General features: G+C 31.0%; 1 protein-coding gene across 1 annotated transcript; it reads left to right on the forward strand.

Moving 5' to 3' along the window:
• Positions 1-205: 205 nt before the first annotated feature.
• UQCR-C2 (Ubiquinol-cytochrome c reductase core protein 2) lies at positions 206-18,757 on the forward strand. Its single transcript, XM_067271318.1, has 12 exons — positions 206-360; positions 6,520-6,594; positions 6,663-6,812; positions 6,901-6,965; positions 7,036-7,092; positions 11,443-11,567; positions 11,647-11,804; positions 17,965-18,115; positions 18,205-18,268; positions 18,332-18,467; positions 18,532-18,612; positions 18,677-18,757. Exons 1-12 carry the CDS (start codon positions 313-315, stop codon positions 18,755-18,757), a joined length of 1,191 nt encoding a protein of 396 aa, XP_067127419.1. The 5' UTR covers positions 206-312.
• The last annotated feature ends 168 nt before the right edge of the window (positions 18,758-18,925 follow it).

The following is an 18,925-nucleotide window of genomic DNA, read 5'->3' on the forward strand; positions in this document are numbered from 1 at the left end:
CTAAGATTATTGCCAAATTCCATCTATCGATTTTACCTTCTTTTTTTTACTTTCTTATAAATTAAATTGTCTTTTATTATTTACGAGTAATAAATCTTCTAGAGTAATTTTTTCGTATAAAAAAATAATAAAAATTATTTAAAGTTATAAATTTTCTTTCTAAACTAAGATTTTTTTAATATTCATTTTTTGGGGGATTTTAATTTGGCGGAAATTGGGCTATAGTCATTCGGTGCAATTCGACTGGCGGTGACTGCTTTAGGTCACCGAAGTTCGGCTGTTTCTAAAATTTTGTGTTAATTTTCTTCCAGAATGACTTTAACTTCAAATTTATTAAAAAGTTCGGTAAACATTGCTAAGGTATGTTTTAAAATTGATCAAATCATTATCAATATTATCTTTAAAGGTCAATGATCAACTTGAAAATTTACTAAGCAAATCATTTAAATGCCCATATTTAATCATGGAATTATATAAAGGACTTTATTAAAACAGTCATGTTGATCTGAATGTTAAATACAACTCAATATCAAAGAAAGCAAGAAACTTCTATTGCCGCAAGGGCAATATAGTAATATAGTTTTTTTTCAATAAATGACTTAATATAAAATTTTATTGCTTTTATGAAAAATATATGATAAGAGCAATTAGACTGATACTTTATTAAGTAATTAATGGATTTAAATTCGCAGAAAGGATATTATATAGATTACTCCCTATGGAATTTCAGGACTTTGAGTATATATCTGAACTCATTGCTGCTTGTAGTTCAGTATATGTTTCCCTTTTTTTCTTTTGTTTAAGAACTACTGTGAATCAATAACTAGTGACGTTAAACACTCTTCAGCTCCCCTCCAGGAGGAGTCCGTTGGGAGCACAAACAGTCAAACACCACCTAGTGGAAAACTCTAAAATGGCTTAGAATGCATTGTGAAAGGCAAGAAATCATAAATATGATAACTCTTATTTTTGATCTCCGGTCCAAAAGTAGGGTATTGTTGAACTTGTCTTGGTCCCGAGTTCAAATATACACCCAAATTCCCAAAATTGCATAGGGAATAATCTATATAACGGCCCACAGAAGTAACGTTGTAAATAAAATGAACAGCATAAAATATTTAATGAGTGCTTTCCTATTTATTCGGGATTCTTTGGTTTGCCAAAATCAAATCAGTGTTCATAATGTTGCTTACAATGTTGACAATGTAAATGATAACATTGTAAATTTTTGGTGCTTCAGTTTATGTATATCTAATTGTATGGGTTGTTGTTTTGTTTCTTCAGTCTCTTGGGTGGTCAACTTTCAGAGGTCTTATTGTAGTTCCTTAAAATGGAATATTCTCATGTCAGATTTAAGCATATCAACGCCTTAGTCTACAAATCACTCTCCTTCCTCTTACAACTTTATTCTCTAAAAATAAGAATTTAGTATTTGCACATCCTGCCGTACCATATTTAGGATTGGTCACATTAAGAATTGTTCAGTTTCAAAAAATATGGAATAATTCTTATCAAACAGTAGTTGTCTCCGAGTAGAATTATTTGTGATGATGGGAATAAATTTTCTGTGCTAGAAAAATCAGATGTCTATGTGATCCGCAAGATTTGAGTTGATTCAAAAATTTTCTATATAGGGACCACAATCAGAAAGTTAAAAAATTGTTTTGAAGAACACTGAGATGATGTCTTAAAAAATAGGCTTTACACTGACCTCTCCAGGAAATTATTGGAACTAATTTTATACTAATATTGTTGGAAGCTTTCCTACTCAAACAACGTACAGATCATATAGTTATTTTTCTCTGTGAGACTTTTTATATAACAACATTAAGTTCTTACAATAAGTCAATGCTTGAACTCCTTGATTTATGGGTGTCATTTTTCAAAACTTTGCACTGTAATTTATATATTTAACTCCTTTAGGTTTTTATATTTTTTTAATGTTTCCTTTCTATATTTTGTACTTGTCTCATGTTCATATCACATTGATTTCATTTGCATTCAAAAATTGTCATGAAAGTGCAAAGTTCAATTAAGAACTCCTATATAAAACTCCTTAACTTATTTTAAAAACAAAAATTTAAGGGATATGTTCTATTTTCACTTGAGTATGACATTTATACAATGTTGAAAGTACTTGTGTGCACTAGAATTAAGGTATATTAATGCCAAAAGACAGTATGTATGTATTTATTAATTATAGAGAAGTCTTATCAAACGTCAACTGTTTTAAAATAACAAGATGCATTGTAAAATACAAATACAAGAAATCCTTGTTAATTCGAACTCGGATAATTCGAAATCCGAGTTGCCACAGGTTGCCAGATAAACCTATCTGGCAACCTGTGACGTTCTCACTGGACACATGCTGCTTACCTGCAGTTTATTTATATTATTATTATTATTAATTAATGAAAATATTATTCTGTATAAGTAGCTGTATTCCATTTGCTTAATAAATTAATAAGTTATGTGACATTTGGTATATTATCCAGAAATATGTAAATCTTTGCTAATTCGAAGTCGTGAATATTTCATCCTCTGAATTTCAAACTAACGAGGCTTTCTTGTAATATGATTAACAAATATTGAGAAGCATGTTAAATTGTTTGAATATTTTTATAGAATATTTGAAATTAGTATTATTGGTATTCTATAGTTAAGAAGTACTAAAATATTATTATTGTATATCTCAGTTAGATTAAAGATTATTAATGTAACAATTCCCCTTTAGATACTTTAGAGATAGATGTTTACATAGTGTTACTTTTAATGTTTTTGACACACTAAAAGGTGAAATACTGTATTTACTCGCATATAGGACAAAGTGTGACTTTAAAGATTAAAATAAAGAAAATTAGATTTATTAATACAGTTCTAATTTTATTTCTTTAATCACAAGTAAAATATCAAATGAATGTAAATGCACACATTGTCTTGCAAAATTTACTGGCATTTTAAACTTTAAGGAAAAATCTTGTAAAATCAACAACATAATTTGTTCATGTAAAGCTGGACAATAGGAAACCTTTTTTTTGTTTTTTTTAACCAATTCTTAACAGTCGAATCCACTCTGTTGATTACACTTACGAGTTTCTCCAAATTCTGATTTCCGAATAATCATCTGTTTTCACTTGGGAATGGATTAAAACTTATATCAGTCTCCCATGTGATTTTGGAATTTCAATCTGGAATTCAATTCAAAATCTTTACTTTTCCTATTGCTATTCATCTTTACTCCTGACAATACACAAGAACAATTGAAACAATCCCAGATAAAATACTTTTTTTTTAATACCAGAGAGTGAGCATTCGGTAAAAAAGATGTGAATACATGGTTCACAAAATTATTGCAAAAATGCAAAAAATCCTTCACTCGCACATTTAGGATGACCTACATTTTGAAGCAGTGAAAAATGAATAAAAACCTCATCTTATATGTGAGTAAATATGGTATATAAATAAAGCAATATACTTTAATAATGGTTAACAAGCCATCTTAAAGTGTAATGTTTACTACTAAGTTAATTATATTGACTAGTTTGACTTGATATTAGAAGTGATGTCTGTTTATAGGAAACCCAAACCATACCATTGTATCTACACATCCAATCAGGATTTTTTAGGTAAAAAGTAGCTGCATTTAAATCTCTTCCAGTGGGGTTATTTGTAGTCATTGTTTCATCTGCTGATGACTTAAAGAATAAAATAAGAGCTATCGAGAATGTAGCAGTTTCTTTTGATCTTCCATATCAACTTATCCGAAACATATATAACAATGTGTAACATAGACTCCTGACTACCAAAATCAGCAAATGGACTTGAAGAAAAGAAGATGAGATTAGGAATGTTAAAGTAATGGGTGTATACTCTACCAAACTTCCAGAAAAGTATTTTAAAGGACATAAGACTAGGATTATTAGAATTTGTCTACCAACTGTATGTGACCTTCTCAAAAACAAAAAAAGATCCATTGCCAAAAGAACTAAAACATGGTATATACAAGATTCTAGTGATGATAAATACAGAGCATAACTGTAGAAGTTACGTAGGTAATACTTACTGTATTCTTAAAGCCAAGCTGAGACAAAGATATTAGATAAAATAAGATAACATAGCTCTTGCTAGGGAACACATGCTCAATGTATGCACATATGTTGTGTTTAACTGGAAGGATGCTAATGTAGTCATGCCTCCTCAATATCTAATGTATTGACACTAGATACCTCCTCATTTAAACTTCTGAAGAACTGGTGATTGCAATGTCTATTGATCCACACCTAAACAAACAATCCAACAATGAGTTGCATAACATTCCTGGCAGTTAAGATTTTATTTAAAAAATAACTTTTATATTATTAATTATTATAAAATGCCAAAAAGCTTAATTTTGAGGGTAGGAATGAGTTTTTTAAAATTTTAATGCTAATAATAATGAGTAAAATGTACATTAAGTCCGATCCTCTTAAGATGTGATAGATCCTCTATCTCCCTACCCCTTTGACCTTTAACCACCAAAATTTAATAGCATCAATGCCCCTTATATATAAGTTAACATGCTAAATTTCATTTCTTAGTCATTACCACATCTTGAGATATTAAACAAAACAGATGCCAACACATATACATATCCACAGAATTTCCCCCAGTTTTTTATTTTTTTTATTTTGTTACTTTTTTTGGGTTTAGAAGGTCTCAAAACATAGAGATTTGTAAAAAACTTCAGTTGGTCAAATTTGACACAATTCCCTTGTTATGTTACATAACAGCATAGTAAAGACAACAGAATAGCAACTTGGACCTTGGATCTGATTGATAACCTTCTTAAACCAGTCTTCAAGATGATCAGCCCAGTTAACAGATAGTTAATGCTTTTTCAGATTTCCAAGTTGATTCATTATAACTTTTTGTCTATTTTATTTATGTATTTATTATTCTAACTTATTTCATTTGGTTTCATTTTAGTTTACTTTTAATTTAGTTTTTTACATTTTAATTTTAAACATATAAAAATTTGTCTGAATTTCTGTTAAAGATTTAAATAGCCTTCAAACACTGTTTCAATGTTCTGGTTTGATTTCAAACTTGTATGATCTCAAGATGGGATGATAAAAAAAATATTTTATCCTAAATTAAAACACAACTCCTTTCATTGTTTTAGTGTTTGTGAATTTGGCTCTATAGGAAATAAAAGTAAATAAACAAGAAAAGTACTGATTATTCCTTAACAATTTGAAGAAGTTGCAGTTACTGATGTAGAACAAGGAATGACTAATGCACATAGTGCTTAGGCAATATCCAGGCAACTGGATATGCCATGTACTGCTTTATGATGATGCAGAAACTGGAATGCAGTTTGCTCTGACTGTTGCTCTGCAATTAGTTCAAATGAAATGGATGATGCATGGCCTTGGAAGATCCTGTGGAGTGACAAAGTACATTTTTATATGAATGACAGATATAACACAATCTAATTACTGCATTTGAGCTGCAAATAATCCTCGTGTTTCAGCAGATATCTTTGCACTCACTGAAAGTCAGTTTATAGTGTGGTTTCACTACATCATTTAGCATGTTTCTACTTTTTGAAGAAAATTGCACAACAGGAACAGTGACTTGTTATGTTACTACTATTAGGTATCAAGACATGCTGCTCAATAATCTTTGCTGCTGAAGTTGTTTCATAACTTCAGCAGCAAAGATGTCTCCATTCTATCATGTTATTCAGGATGTAGCACTGCCTCACATTGGACTACTGGTACAGTGAGTTTTACAACACTTCATAGAAAACAGAATAATTAGTTGTGCATTTCATACAGCATGGCCATCTCTCGATCTCTATGACTTTTGATTGTAAGGATATAAGAAAACAAATCTGGTGTATCAAGGACATGTTTCTAATTTTGAACTGTGAAAGCCAATCATGCTGCTCCTTAGATAAATTAATTTAATCTGTTGTACTCTGCTGTAGAAAATGTCATTCAAAGAATGCAGTTCATAGAACGTCTGAAAAGAGGACATTTTAAATCACGCCTAAAAAAATTTTGTAAAATTGAGTAATTTGTATGTAAGTTAAACAAACGTGAATATTAATCACACTCTATACCAAAAAGAAAATTGATTTGTAGTGTTGCTTTTAGCCATTACTCTTTAATCACTCCCAAATTTCATGTGCCTCCATGTTCACATTTCTCCTAATAGTGAAACTTTGACTAATGTTATTTCTTTATGTATTGAAATCCTAAGTTTCAAAGAGTGCATATATCAAATTTGGTCAAGTTTCATCCAGTAGACGATACAGATTCCTGAACATTACCTCTTTGTAGTCACCTGTATATTAAATAGGAAGACAATTAAAATAATCTTTAATTTCAATTATTAAGTTCAAATATTATATTTAAAAGCTTAATTTAAATAGATTTTAAAATCTTAAGATTGTTTTATATTTACCATTTATTAATTATTCAATAAACTGTCAGACTTTTTAAAATAGTCTTAAAAATTTTTTTTATTCAACAGAATTGCAAATATGCTACTCAAGCAGCAGCACAAACATTATCTCAGCCACCACCCTTGCTGAAACAAGATCCAAAGGTTTTTATTTCACTTAATTTTTTAAATTTTATATAAAATAAATTTTTCAACCAGAATTTAATTCATAGATTACCAATTTGCCTAATGGGAAAACTATAGCTTCTATAGAAAATTATTCTCCTGTTTCAAGAATAACTGTTTTAGTGAAGGCAGGACCACGTTTTGAGAATGATGATAATCTTGGAATTTCCCATTGCTTGAGAAATGCAGCAGGATTGGTGCATATAGATTTTGAAATATTTTTGTAAATGTGAGTAATTAGTAATTTCAATAATTCATTATTGTTTTTTTTTTATTTTTTTACAGTCAACAAAAAATAAAACAATTTTTGGTATCACCCGTAACATCGAATATGTTGGAGGAAGATTAACGTATGTTCTTTATTTTGCCTTAAAAGTATATAAAATTTTCACTATGCTATAATTATTATTCTTTCCATAGTGCTTCTGCTGATCGGGAACATGTTATCTACTCACTAGACTGCTTACGAGATGATTTGTGAGTATTATTTTTTTGAATGTTTCAATTAACACTCTTAATACTGTATAAATAAATTGGATTGTATTTTGAGTGTTTGCTGAAATATATTTAATTTTTAAATATCAGTGAAGCTAAAAATATTTTAGTGTGAATAATTATTTCAAATTTCTGTATAAAATGAAAGTAATGAGTGAAAATTTATTTGCATTATGTAGGAAACGTTTGTGGCCATAAAAACAAGATACTTCTGTGTTTTTGTCAAAAGAAAATAATTACAATAAATTTTGGTTAATAGAGGCATCAGTTAGTTAATCGGGGCAGCTGTTTATTTGGAACAAAATGTAGAAAATAATTAGAAGTTGTTTCAGTTATTTCAGACTGTACTGTTTAATTTGGACAGTGACTTAGATTGCATACTTGTGATGTGTGGCATTACCAAGTCATTGCCATTTCATCTAGTAATAAGTACAGTACATGTATATTCAGATATTGTAGTGATTCTGATTACAGTGTGCCAAGAAAGCAAGAATGTCCCAAAATGAGAGCATGAAGGAAAAGATACAGACATTGAGAAAGCTCTCAATCAATGTTATTGTTGTTACTGGATAAGGTTTTCTAGTAGTCCAGTGCTGAAAACTAAGAAAAGTTAAGTAAAAAGCTGGATCACAAAGATTTTAAAGCAACAGAGGATTGGTTGTCTCAATAGAAATCCGTGTATGACATTAAATTAAACTACAGATCAAGAACAAAGGTCAAGAAATACAGGTTATGATAAATGCTGAATGACAGAAATCCATAAAACTGTACATATTTAAAAAAACATTGTATAGATAACATCTATACTATATAGCCAGTCATGGGACACTCCTTTGATTAGAAAGAACTTGCCCAGGATGTGATGCTATGCAAATTAGAGCATGCCAATTAAGTCACATGTGTAGTTGCATCATATGCATATTTTCCTCCACTATGGTGCAAAGGAGCTTTCACAGCAATTAGAAATTCCACTGTTGGCAAAGTGATAGTAAAATGGAAATGAAAGGGAACCAGTGATCCCAATTCTTACTCTGGTTAACCCAGAATATTGACCAAATGGAACCACCAAACACTGAAACATGCTGTGCAGGCTGATTACCAGTCAGCCTTGACCACAATCACTAAGGATTTCCAGAACAGGTCAGTCACATAGACCAGCATTAGACCCATTTCATGGTTGTGCTGCTGCTCATGCACAACACAATGCCCAAGACATTGGGAGTGGCGCAATTGGACTGTGAAGCGGTGGAAACAGGTTCTGAGTGATGAATCACACTACATGATCTGGCACTCAGATGGACATGACAGTTACCAGGTGAATGGCATTCACTGCAAACTTTGAAATTTGGTGGTGATGGTGTCATGGTCTGGGACTGTTTTTCCTGGTATGGATGTGGGCCACTGGTTTTGGTCAAGAATGCAGTGAATGCCAATGTTTATAAAGACATTCTTGATAACATGCTTCCACATTGTGGCAGTAGCTTGGAGCTGTCCCTTTTCTGTACCAGCACAATAATGCTCCAGCCCATTAAAATAAGTTCTACAATAACTTGGCTTGAAGAAAATCACATGGATCTGCTTGACTGGCTTGTTCAAAGTCCCAACTTGAACATCTTTGAGCATGAGCTGGAACATTGATTGTGTGCCAGACCAACTCACCCAAAAAATATCGTTGAACTTCTCATCATGTTAAGGGACGAATGAAGGCAAATTCCACCAGCAGTGAATCAAAACTTGGTGGAAAGTCTACCCAGAAGAGTGAATGCTGTTATAGCAGCAAAAGGAAGTCCCACCTCCTATGAAGTACATGGCCCGAACCTTTCAAACTAAAAGAACTAATGTTCCATGACTTTTGGCTATGTAGTATACAATGCCAATGATTGGAAATTACTATATCTGTTGACTGTAGCACTACAAAACGTAGGGGTCATATACACGTAACATTACATTAGATTTTGAGTAAATTAATTTACTTTCAAATACAATAATTGCATTACAGTATTTATAATTCATGAAACTTTAAATATACAATACTTGATGTACCCAAAACAAAAACAAATTTCTGGATTATCTAAAGTTTCATTTATCTGAAAGACCTCATTCCATCAAGTTTGGATATTTGATTGTACTGTACCTTGGAACCAAGCATAAAATTGCTATTGAGAACTTATTACACAGGAACGAGTCTTAACCAGTTTTAATTGGTTTTAATGCTTTACTCAATTTTATTGATCAATTTTTTCTACATTTTTACAAAAATTTTTATTTTAGTTTTACTTGTTTTTAACAATTAGTTATTCCAGTAGTCACTATTAGTTATATTTTTAAGACTGAAGAGATGCATATGTCCTAAAATGCATATCATTTGTAAAAACTAGAAAATAAAAATCCACTTTTTCCATCAAGAGGAATTTCCTGTGTGAGTTTTCAATAACAATTTTATGCTTGGTTCCAAGGAACATACAACCAATCAAGAGAACAGCTAGCAATCAAGTAATTGGATAATTGAGTTTCCTCTGTATTTATATATGGGATTGAAGACAATAATATGATCTCAAAATAACAGCCTACTTATAGAGAAACCATGCATTAAAATTTTGATGTGAATTTTGTTCTCTCTATTGTATGCAATGGTATTTAGGAAAATAATTGTGCTCATGGATGTTTTAAGTGGCATTTACACTTTGAGAAATAAATTAATCATCCCAGATTTGACAAGTTTGAAATGCCCTAGTATTGTACTTTCCATAATTATATAAAAATGTCTCAAAAATTTAAAAGCAAAGTCAAAGAAATCAAGAAATGGAAAAAGTCAGAAATAGAAAACAAATTGTCCAAGAGGTTTTCAAATGGTTCTCAAATGGATTTCTTTCGTTACTGTGCTAAAACATTCAATTTAAACCATGGTGAACTGTCACATATAAAATCCATTGAAAATGGTTTATTAAAAATTATTAGTTCAATCAACCCCCGTTAATTTTTGATTCCAATCTAAACCACAAGATATTTAAATATTCCTATAGAGTGACAAATTTCCATTTGTCACTTGATAGGAATTTTCATGTATTGTAGTCTGTCATTACATGAACGTGTTCATGTTCACTCTTTAAATTCATGTGGTAGCCATAATGTATTTTTAAACTTCAGTTTTATTTAAAATTCAGTAATCATTTAGTTTTAAGCTTGTGATAAAATCTGTGCTGCAGGTTTTAGAAGTCTTTAATATTCTTCAAGTTAAGTTATCCTTGCAGGTATTGATAGAAACTGATGTAAATTGTAATTATTAAATTAGCTTAACTGATTTGAATCCTTCAATTGGCATTCATTTCATTTTCTTAGGTTATGATTAGATTTATAATACACAGTAATACCTGTTTTCATTGACTTTAGTTATCATCGGTTTTGGTTTTCATCAATTTTTTTCGTGAAAAATTTGTCTCGGTTTGCATTGATTGCCTCGAATTTCGTCAGCATGCTCAAGTGACTCCACTGCTAATTTTGTGAAAACAAAGGGCGACCCCGTGTTTTCTGGCACAGTGTGGTATTATTTCTCGTGTGAACATTACCCCGCAATGGCCCACCATTGGCCAACATTTCTGTTCCCTGGATACTGGAAGTTCAGTCTTGGGTTCGCACTTCACCAGGGCAGGCTGGCCACGTGATGTTTTCTGGGTTTTCTCCATGTCTGTAACGCCTGAATAGGGGCCAGTTACCCTTAAACGGATTTCCTGGAAGGCATTATTCTCCTCGATACGACCATCATAAATGCATACAACTACTATTACATGACAGTTACATCACACTTTACCACGGGGCAATATAGACTAGAAGCTCATGTCCAACTAACCTTTACAAGACATGACATTACTCTGTGTGTCTGGTCAAACAATTCCATTGCTTTCCTGTAGATTAGTTTTTTTAATATTAATTTCACATTGTTTTTAGTATTTAACGCTATATTAATTCTCTATAAAATGTGTTTTTGGTATGTATTTTGTACTGTCTAGAACAAATTAATTGGATTTACATTGATTCATATGGAAATAATTGCTTCGGTTTTCGTTGGTTTCGGATTTCGCCAATTGCTTCCAGACAGATTATGAACGAAAACTGAGGTATCACTACATTCAGATTTTATTGTAACTGTATAAAATTTATTAAATAAAATTATTTTTTAATGGAATAAAGAAATATTCAATGTTTTTAGGATCAATATGATTTCAATTACAAAATGTTTTAGTAGTAATGATTCTATACAGAGCATAATTTTGATTGAAATTAGATAACTTCAGAAGAGATCATTAAATATTTGTCTTAACTTTGATGAAATAGGGACAAAACTGTTGGATTTTTAACAGAGGTTATATCTAATCCTGCTTTCAAACATTGGGAACTTAAAGACTTCTTGCCAAGAATGAAAGTAGAAGTTGCTAAACATTTAAATAATCCAGAAACAGGTAATTGTTTTTAGAACATTTATATTGGATATTGAAGAAAATAATAGTTTGTATTAATATTAACAATTTGTATTAACAGTTCTCATGGAATCGATACATAAAGCGGCTTTTCGTGGTGGTTTAAATAACTCTCTGTTTTGCCCTGAATTCAAATTGGGATCACACACAACTGAAAATGGTAGTGTATTATTTTATCTTTTTTTGATGCTTATTCTTTTAAATCAGTGGTTCTCAATTGTTTTTACCCATGGACCCCTTTTCCTCTTAATTTTTTTTTTTGTAGACCCCCATAGACATTGCACAGAAAAAACAAAAACTTTTTTTTATTAGTGAAAAATATAAGGAAGGAAAATGTTCAGAAATGAGCCGCTCAGTGCACACATCGATTAACTCCATAAAACGAAAAGTTGAGAAACGTGATGATGTAATGTATTTTGTTTTTTAAAATTCCTCTGATAATATGAATTCAAATATATAATGTAGAATGCATAATTGCAGATATAGCTTTCATCTAACGGTATATAAAATTAATAAGAAAGAATAGCCAACAAACAATCGTCAGTAATGTTACAGTTTTTATGTGACTGGTGGAGTTAATCGATTTGGCAACTGAAAAAAGTAATAAAGTTAAATTTAGTCTTTACATTTTTAAGTTTTTTATTACAGAAAAAGTTAGTTATTATACATTTTTATCACAGCTTTTCCATAAAAATGAATGTTGGCAGTTCGGTTATAATATAATTTTTGTAATTAATTCATAGCAGCTTTATGTTAGCGGCATTATTCTTTGGGATGATTCAGCAATATTATAAATAATGTCTTCTTCATCAGCTGTATGCGAGGATTCGTCATTTCGATTTGTTGACAAGTTCTTATAGTAATCGTGTTTAACAGGAGGAATGAATTTTAGCAGGTCCATCATGTCTCTCCATTTTTCCTTTGTCACAGTTCTACCTTTAGGATATAATAAAGGCTGATCTATATTTTTCAAACTTTGCGGTCTACCCACTAAAGATTTTCTGATATTAATGGCTTGAAATTCTGTATCTTCATTATAGTCACATTTGAATTGTATGAGATAGGGTTTGGACCTTTCTAACTTTATCCAGCGTATTTTAAGCCAATTTACTGGAAGCCCTGTGACGGTTACTTTTCTGTTAATGATAGACTGTTCTAAAGGTTTTGTTGACAAAAAATCTTGGTGAGTCATTTGGATTAGATGAAATGGCGCTTTCTTTTTACATGTTTTGATTATATGGTACCAATCATCTGGTGAAAAAATGTTTTGATTTTTTTTTTCGCACATGACTCAATAATGGCAAAATCTGAGTCATTGGGCAAATAGCTGTGTCCACTTACCAAAAATTTCATGTCAATTGATTCAGCTTTGATTTCCGTGCTTTGAACAAGTTTCAATAAACTTAAGACGGTTTTAATATTTCTGTTTTGCCCGGTACACGAATCCGAATATGTTATTATTTTTTCGAAGTTTGCAGCGTAAGTCTTTATGTACTTTATTAGACAAGATGAAATTTCTTGAGACCCACGAGATCCTTCAGTTTCTGGCCAAACAAACATGTGGCTTATATTTTTATTGAATTCATGACATCCAAAATTATAAACATATAAATTTCGCTTATAATAAGCTACGGATGTGGTCAACTTGGGAAAGGCTAAAGCTTTTTCCAAGTCAAAAGAAAATACGAACAATTTTTCCGATGTTGCCATTCGATCGGCAGCCATTTGACTGCGAGCCCGTTCAGCCTCTTCTAAGTGAGTTTCCTTTTCAATTTTCGCCATCTTAATTCCCTCATCGTCTGAAGATTGAATTTTTATTTGAAAAGCATCACAAGTTTGACACGTATCCTTTGATGGCTGTTTAAAATGTAAATTAAATTTTGTAGAGAACACATTATAGTAATATTTTTCTTTCACTGGTGCTACGTTTTCCTTTTCACATTCTGTGATGTATAGTTCATACATCTTCTTAATATTTAAGTCAGGATTTAAATATTGTCGTCTTGGATTATGAGCTCTGGTGTAGTGACTACTGTAGGCTGGAAATGACTTTATATGCTTTATAACATTTGTATCATCTATTTTATTGCTTGCAGCGCGGCCTTTGCGCTTATCAATCAAAGATGTAACTTGTTCTTTAGAACAACAATCGTATATCCGCCCGTCACTCACCTGATAAGTGTCTCTAAAATATTTTTTACAAACGGGAATATCAAGTCTCTCTTTTCGAAAGTAATATGTAAACGAATGTGATCTTCGTTCTTTAGTTTCATTCGTAGGGCGCCTTCTTTTTATTTCGTTAACTTTGATACAACCTCTTAAGAAAATATTTTGGTCAAGTTGACTATGTAAACTATAAAATTCTTTCATGGCAGCCTCTCTCTCATCCGAAAGAATTTTTTGATTGCAATTTTGACGGCATCTGCATTGTATATCGACAAATGTTTTTGCAGGTATTAATTTTCCTCCCCTATTCCTGTATGCCAAACCCTTTATCCTGTTATGCTTTTGTAAATTTCGTATTCATTTAACAGGATTACGACTTCTTTTCCTCCTAATCAATGTGTTTGTTGTGTTTGTACTGTTGCAATCCGATGAATCCGAGGAAAACGATAAACGTCTTCTTGGACCAGACTTTCTGTTGATAAATCGTATTGAAGAATCATCACTGCTTTCCTCACTCACATTATTAGTCTCACTCATCTTGATTATAACGGTATAATACAGTCAAACCTGTTTTTATGCGGTCAATAGGGACCGCATAAAAGAAGTCTCACATAGAAAATAACTCAAAACCGTACGAAATAAAATTTATTGACAACAGATGTCAGCACTTGACTGCATCGTCTGGTCTATCGTCTGTTTTACATATTTTTGTCCAGGTGGTGTTTTGTTGACTTTAAAAGTAAATTATTTCATTTTTCGCATATTCATGCAATAATGTTACTAAAATAAGTTCATTTATGCTATAATAAGTTTATTTAGCTATAGTAAGTCAACGTGAGACATGACGAATCGCACGAGACTAGTCGCCAACTATACCGCACAAATAAAAAATCGCACAAAAAAAGAGCGCATAAAAACAGGTTTGACTGTATTTATTTCTTTAAAAACAATCTGGGAGTAATGTTGAAAAGACTAAGAAGTACACAGTAACATTCAGCATGCGAGATCACTGCTATACTAACTACCGTTCGCATTGTGCTTCTTTTTATCTGTTTACCGATGCGATTTTGTTACGAATATTATTGAGAGGGAGAGAGCATCTTCGGCTGTTTAAAAACAAATAAGCGTCGATGCACGGCCAGAACAGATACAGCGTTACTGAAACGATTTACATTAGAGTATGGAGTTAATCGAAATGGCTTCTGAAATAAATTACTTATTATTCAATGGCCAAAAAAATTTGCCATTTAACGGTGCTAATCTTTATTATTCAGGAAAGTTATTATAAATATAAAAAGTTATGACTATACCAAGGGCTTTGACACTTAAATTTAAGATTTTTCAAAAAGTGGAGTTAATCGATGTGTACACTGAGCGGCTCAAATGTCATTGTCAAGTGACATGATGCTGATGGTATAAGATTCTCTTAACAAACCCTGGCTTTATAATCTCTCTTTGACCTTTGTCAGTGAGATATATATGTTGTATACATATTCAATATTTTAACCCTTATGCAAGAACTGAGTAATAAAGAAATTGACAATATATAATACTGTAGAAATTTAATTCTCGGTAAAACAATTGTTCTGAAATAGAATTACCCTATAGACCACTAAAATATCACTGTGGGTCCCAGTTAAGAACCACTGATTTAGATCAGTTAAAAAGTCACGTGCAGCTACTGTATCAATCATACAAGTCACTCATACATCACACTCCAGCAAATTGGGTCATCATTATTCATTTCTTGCTTCAATGATTTCAAGTACTTACAGCATATTTTAATGTAAAAGTTTGTCATAATATGCATATACAGTAGAGCGTCGTTTATCCAAAAGCTGATCAACTGAAATGTTGGTTGGACTGTGTCGTACCAAATCGAATCAAATGTTTTTGATACTAGATTAACTTCTAAAGTATAATTTTTTTTGTTTTTTATTTTTTTATTTTTCAATTTATTTATTTTGTTTGTATGAAATAAAGAAATAATGTTTAACGATACAATAGCCACGATTATAAATATATATCTAAATTAGTTTTGTGTTTATAGTTTGAGACAAAAATGATTCCTACTTCAGGTGATGATGATAGCACCATTACAATGTGATTCTATTTTTTTTTTTTTTTTTTATCTTTAAAATTTAGTTTTTTAATTTTTGCATTACATAAATTTTCCCATAAATGCCCGTCTTGCACATAGCCAATCAACACCATTAATTTTAAATAGTTTTGTTTTACTAATAGATATACTATATCGATTCCTAAATATCCTTATAAATAACTACAATGAAAACAAGTACAATTCACATAGCATTAAATTCCTTTTATATTGCAGTCTATATGTCATATATATCCTAGATCGATGGTTCTCAATCTTTTTGAAGTCGGGAAACACTAAACTTTGACATTTTTTTTCCGTGGAACACTTAAAATACATCAGCTTTAAAGCAGAGGTGGTAAACCATTTTGAAATCAAGAGCACACAAGGTCTAGTGTATGACGTCATTGCTGATTACATTCCATACAAAAGTTATTTTACATCGTATCAATTTTTCTTTTGAAACAATTTTTAATTGTATATTTGATTTTTTCTTGGAACACTTGAAGTAACTTCAGGAAGCACCCATGTTCCGCGGACCACAGATTGAGAACCATGGCCCTAAATTACAAAAGTATCTGGACACCTATAAAATAAGAAGAGTTTTTTAGTTATAACTCATTTTTTGCATGAGATAGAAAAAAATAATGATAGATGTGAAATCTTCAGACTTTTTTACACTAGGAAAAAATATTTACATGTACAAAAACATTGGTCAAAAAGAGAGATATAAATTTATTCATAACTATGAAAATGTTCATATTACAAAAGTATCCAGACAGAAGAAATAAATAATGATAAATATAAACCACATGTATATGAACCAATTACTGGTGTTGGAAAAACCGAAAAAATTGAAACAATGATTTCTGAAGTATAATTAACTTCATGATAAATGTATAAAATATTTTGTTATAAGGATCATCTTTTGTCCTGATAACAGCTTCTGAACAACTAGGCATTGATTCTTCCAACTTTTTATAACAGTTTTGTCTATTTAATTTAAAACTCTGATGGTGATGTTTTTAAGATCAGTTTTGTTTGTTATTGATCATTCATTGTGATCCCATAAATGCTCAATTGGGTTAAGGTTGAGTGATTGTGGCAGCCAAGGAAGCACTTTTATACATCAAGAAACTATTGGTATTCGAAGTGTGTTTGATATGTTGTCATGCTGGAAAACAAATCCTTACCCCAGCTTTAATTTTCTTACTGATTTCTGAACATTTTTATGTAAAATTCGTTTATACACATATTGATACATTGTTCCAGCACTATTTGCAGACATACACCCCCAAATAGCACTAAACCATCTCCACATTTTACTGTAGGGATCAGGTTTTTCATATTTAAAGATTCCTCACCTTTTCTCCACAGTTTTAGGCAATCATTTGAATCAAACAATCCAAATTCAGACTGACATTTTGGAAATCATTCATTTTGTTAAAACTCATTTGCAAACTTTAATGATATCTTAAATTGTGGATTTTGGATTGTGAAACTATTTTGCAAGTTTTTTGCACAGATTTCTCCTTTTGCCATTCCTTAATAATGAGTCCTTTAATAACAATGGTTAATTTTCTATATTTTCATTGGTCACAAAGACAAAGTAAAACAATTCAATAACTGAGGAGGGACCAGTTAGATCCAAAATGCATATTGTAATAAATATTGATACATAAAAGAGAATTGTCGTTCTGTCCCATGGTTGTCCAGTTTGATAAGTTCATCTATAGGAAAATGCATTAGCACAAAACATAGGAAATGAAACAAATAGTTAGAAATGTTTTTAAGCAAATGATTTAACACTATTTACAACTTGCCTCAAGAATTGAATTTATCATTTATTTCCTCTGTCCAGATACTTTTGTGTTGTGAAAATTTTCAGTTTTAAATATATTTTGTTTATTTCCCATGTGAAATCTTCAGACTTTATTACACTCAGATGTAAATACTTTTGTCATTACTTTTTCCCTATTTCATGTGATAAATGAGTAATTAAAAAAACTTACATTTTACAGGTGTTCAGATACTTTTGTGACCTAGTGTATAGTAGTGATATGATTGCACTGCAAACTTATTGGTAGTAATAAAATAATATGATGATATTTTCAGTTGCATGAATATGTGAACAGTTGTTTTTCGTCGGATCGTGTGACCATTGTTGGAACAGGCATCGATCACGAACAACTCTTACATTATTCACAAAATTTTGAGGTTTCGGATGCTAAAGGTTCTGATATTTCTCCTTCAAAATTCTTCTCTGGTAAATATTAAACCATTAAAACACATTCACTACCTGGTAGATAATGTTTAAAAATTAAATACCGATAAATCATTTTGTATATTATAAAGGTGATGTACGTGTTGGGATGGATACCCCTTTAACTTACGCTGCTGTTTTGATGGAAGGAGTTAGGTAATTTTTTTACTTTATTTTTAATAAAGTCTTCCTTTAATTAATTACTATATTTTTCTGAAGTGCACAAAAGCCAGAAGAAGTTCTTAGTTTGGCTTTACTCCAGGAAATTTTGGGAAATTCTTCATCAATTTCTTATAGTGCGGGCTCTGCTTCCAGATTCAGCAAAATCTCAAAAAAATATGATTACAACCCACAGGTAATTTATATCAAACTATTTTTATTGTTTATATTAAAATTGAAATACTAATTTTTCATTTCAGATTTCCAGTATTAATTTTAACTACTCAGATAATGGGCTTTTTGGAATTTATGTTGCAGCAGAAAGCAAAGATGTTAATGATGTAAATACATATTTTCTTTGATAATCTTAATAAGTTTTATTTTAACAAAATTATTTCATTCTAGATATTGAAAACAACTGTCGGTGAAGTGAAAAATGCTATAAAGACTGGACCGTCTGAAGAAGAACTACGTATTGCAAAGTAATGCATACGGGTTTCAGCATTTCTCACATAATATTTTTGATTAAAAGAACTTTTTACTTTCAGACAAAAATTGAAAGCAGCATATAATTTTGCTCAAGATGATCAGAGTGAATGTTTGGAAGAACTTGCATTCCAAGCAGGAAATTTTAAGAAACTCCTTTCTCTCCCA

The sequence above is a fragment of the Centruroides vittatus genome, unplaced genomic scaffold, assembly GCF_030686945.1.
Source record: "Centruroides vittatus isolate TY-2023 unplaced genomic scaffold, ASM3068694v2 contig_393, whole genome shotgun sequence".
In the NCBI taxonomy this organism is placed as follows: Eukaryota; Metazoa; Arthropoda; class Arachnida; order Scorpiones; family Buthidae; genus Centruroides; species Centruroides vittatus.

Bases quoted from the DNA above. Each gene is read 5' to 3' on its own strand.
- UQCR-C2 (XM_067271318.1), top strand. From the start codon at position 313: ATGACTTTAACTTCAAATTTATTAAAAAGTTCGGTAAACATTGCTAAG. The intron at 6,813-6,900 runs GTGCATATAGAT...ATTTTTTTACAG, and splicing joins TGAGAAATGCAGCAGGATTG to TCAACAAAAAATAAAACAAT. The intron at 18,613-18,676 runs GTAAATACATAT...ATTTCATTCTAG, and splicing joins AAAGCAAAGATGTTAATGAT to ATATTGAAAACAACTGTCGG.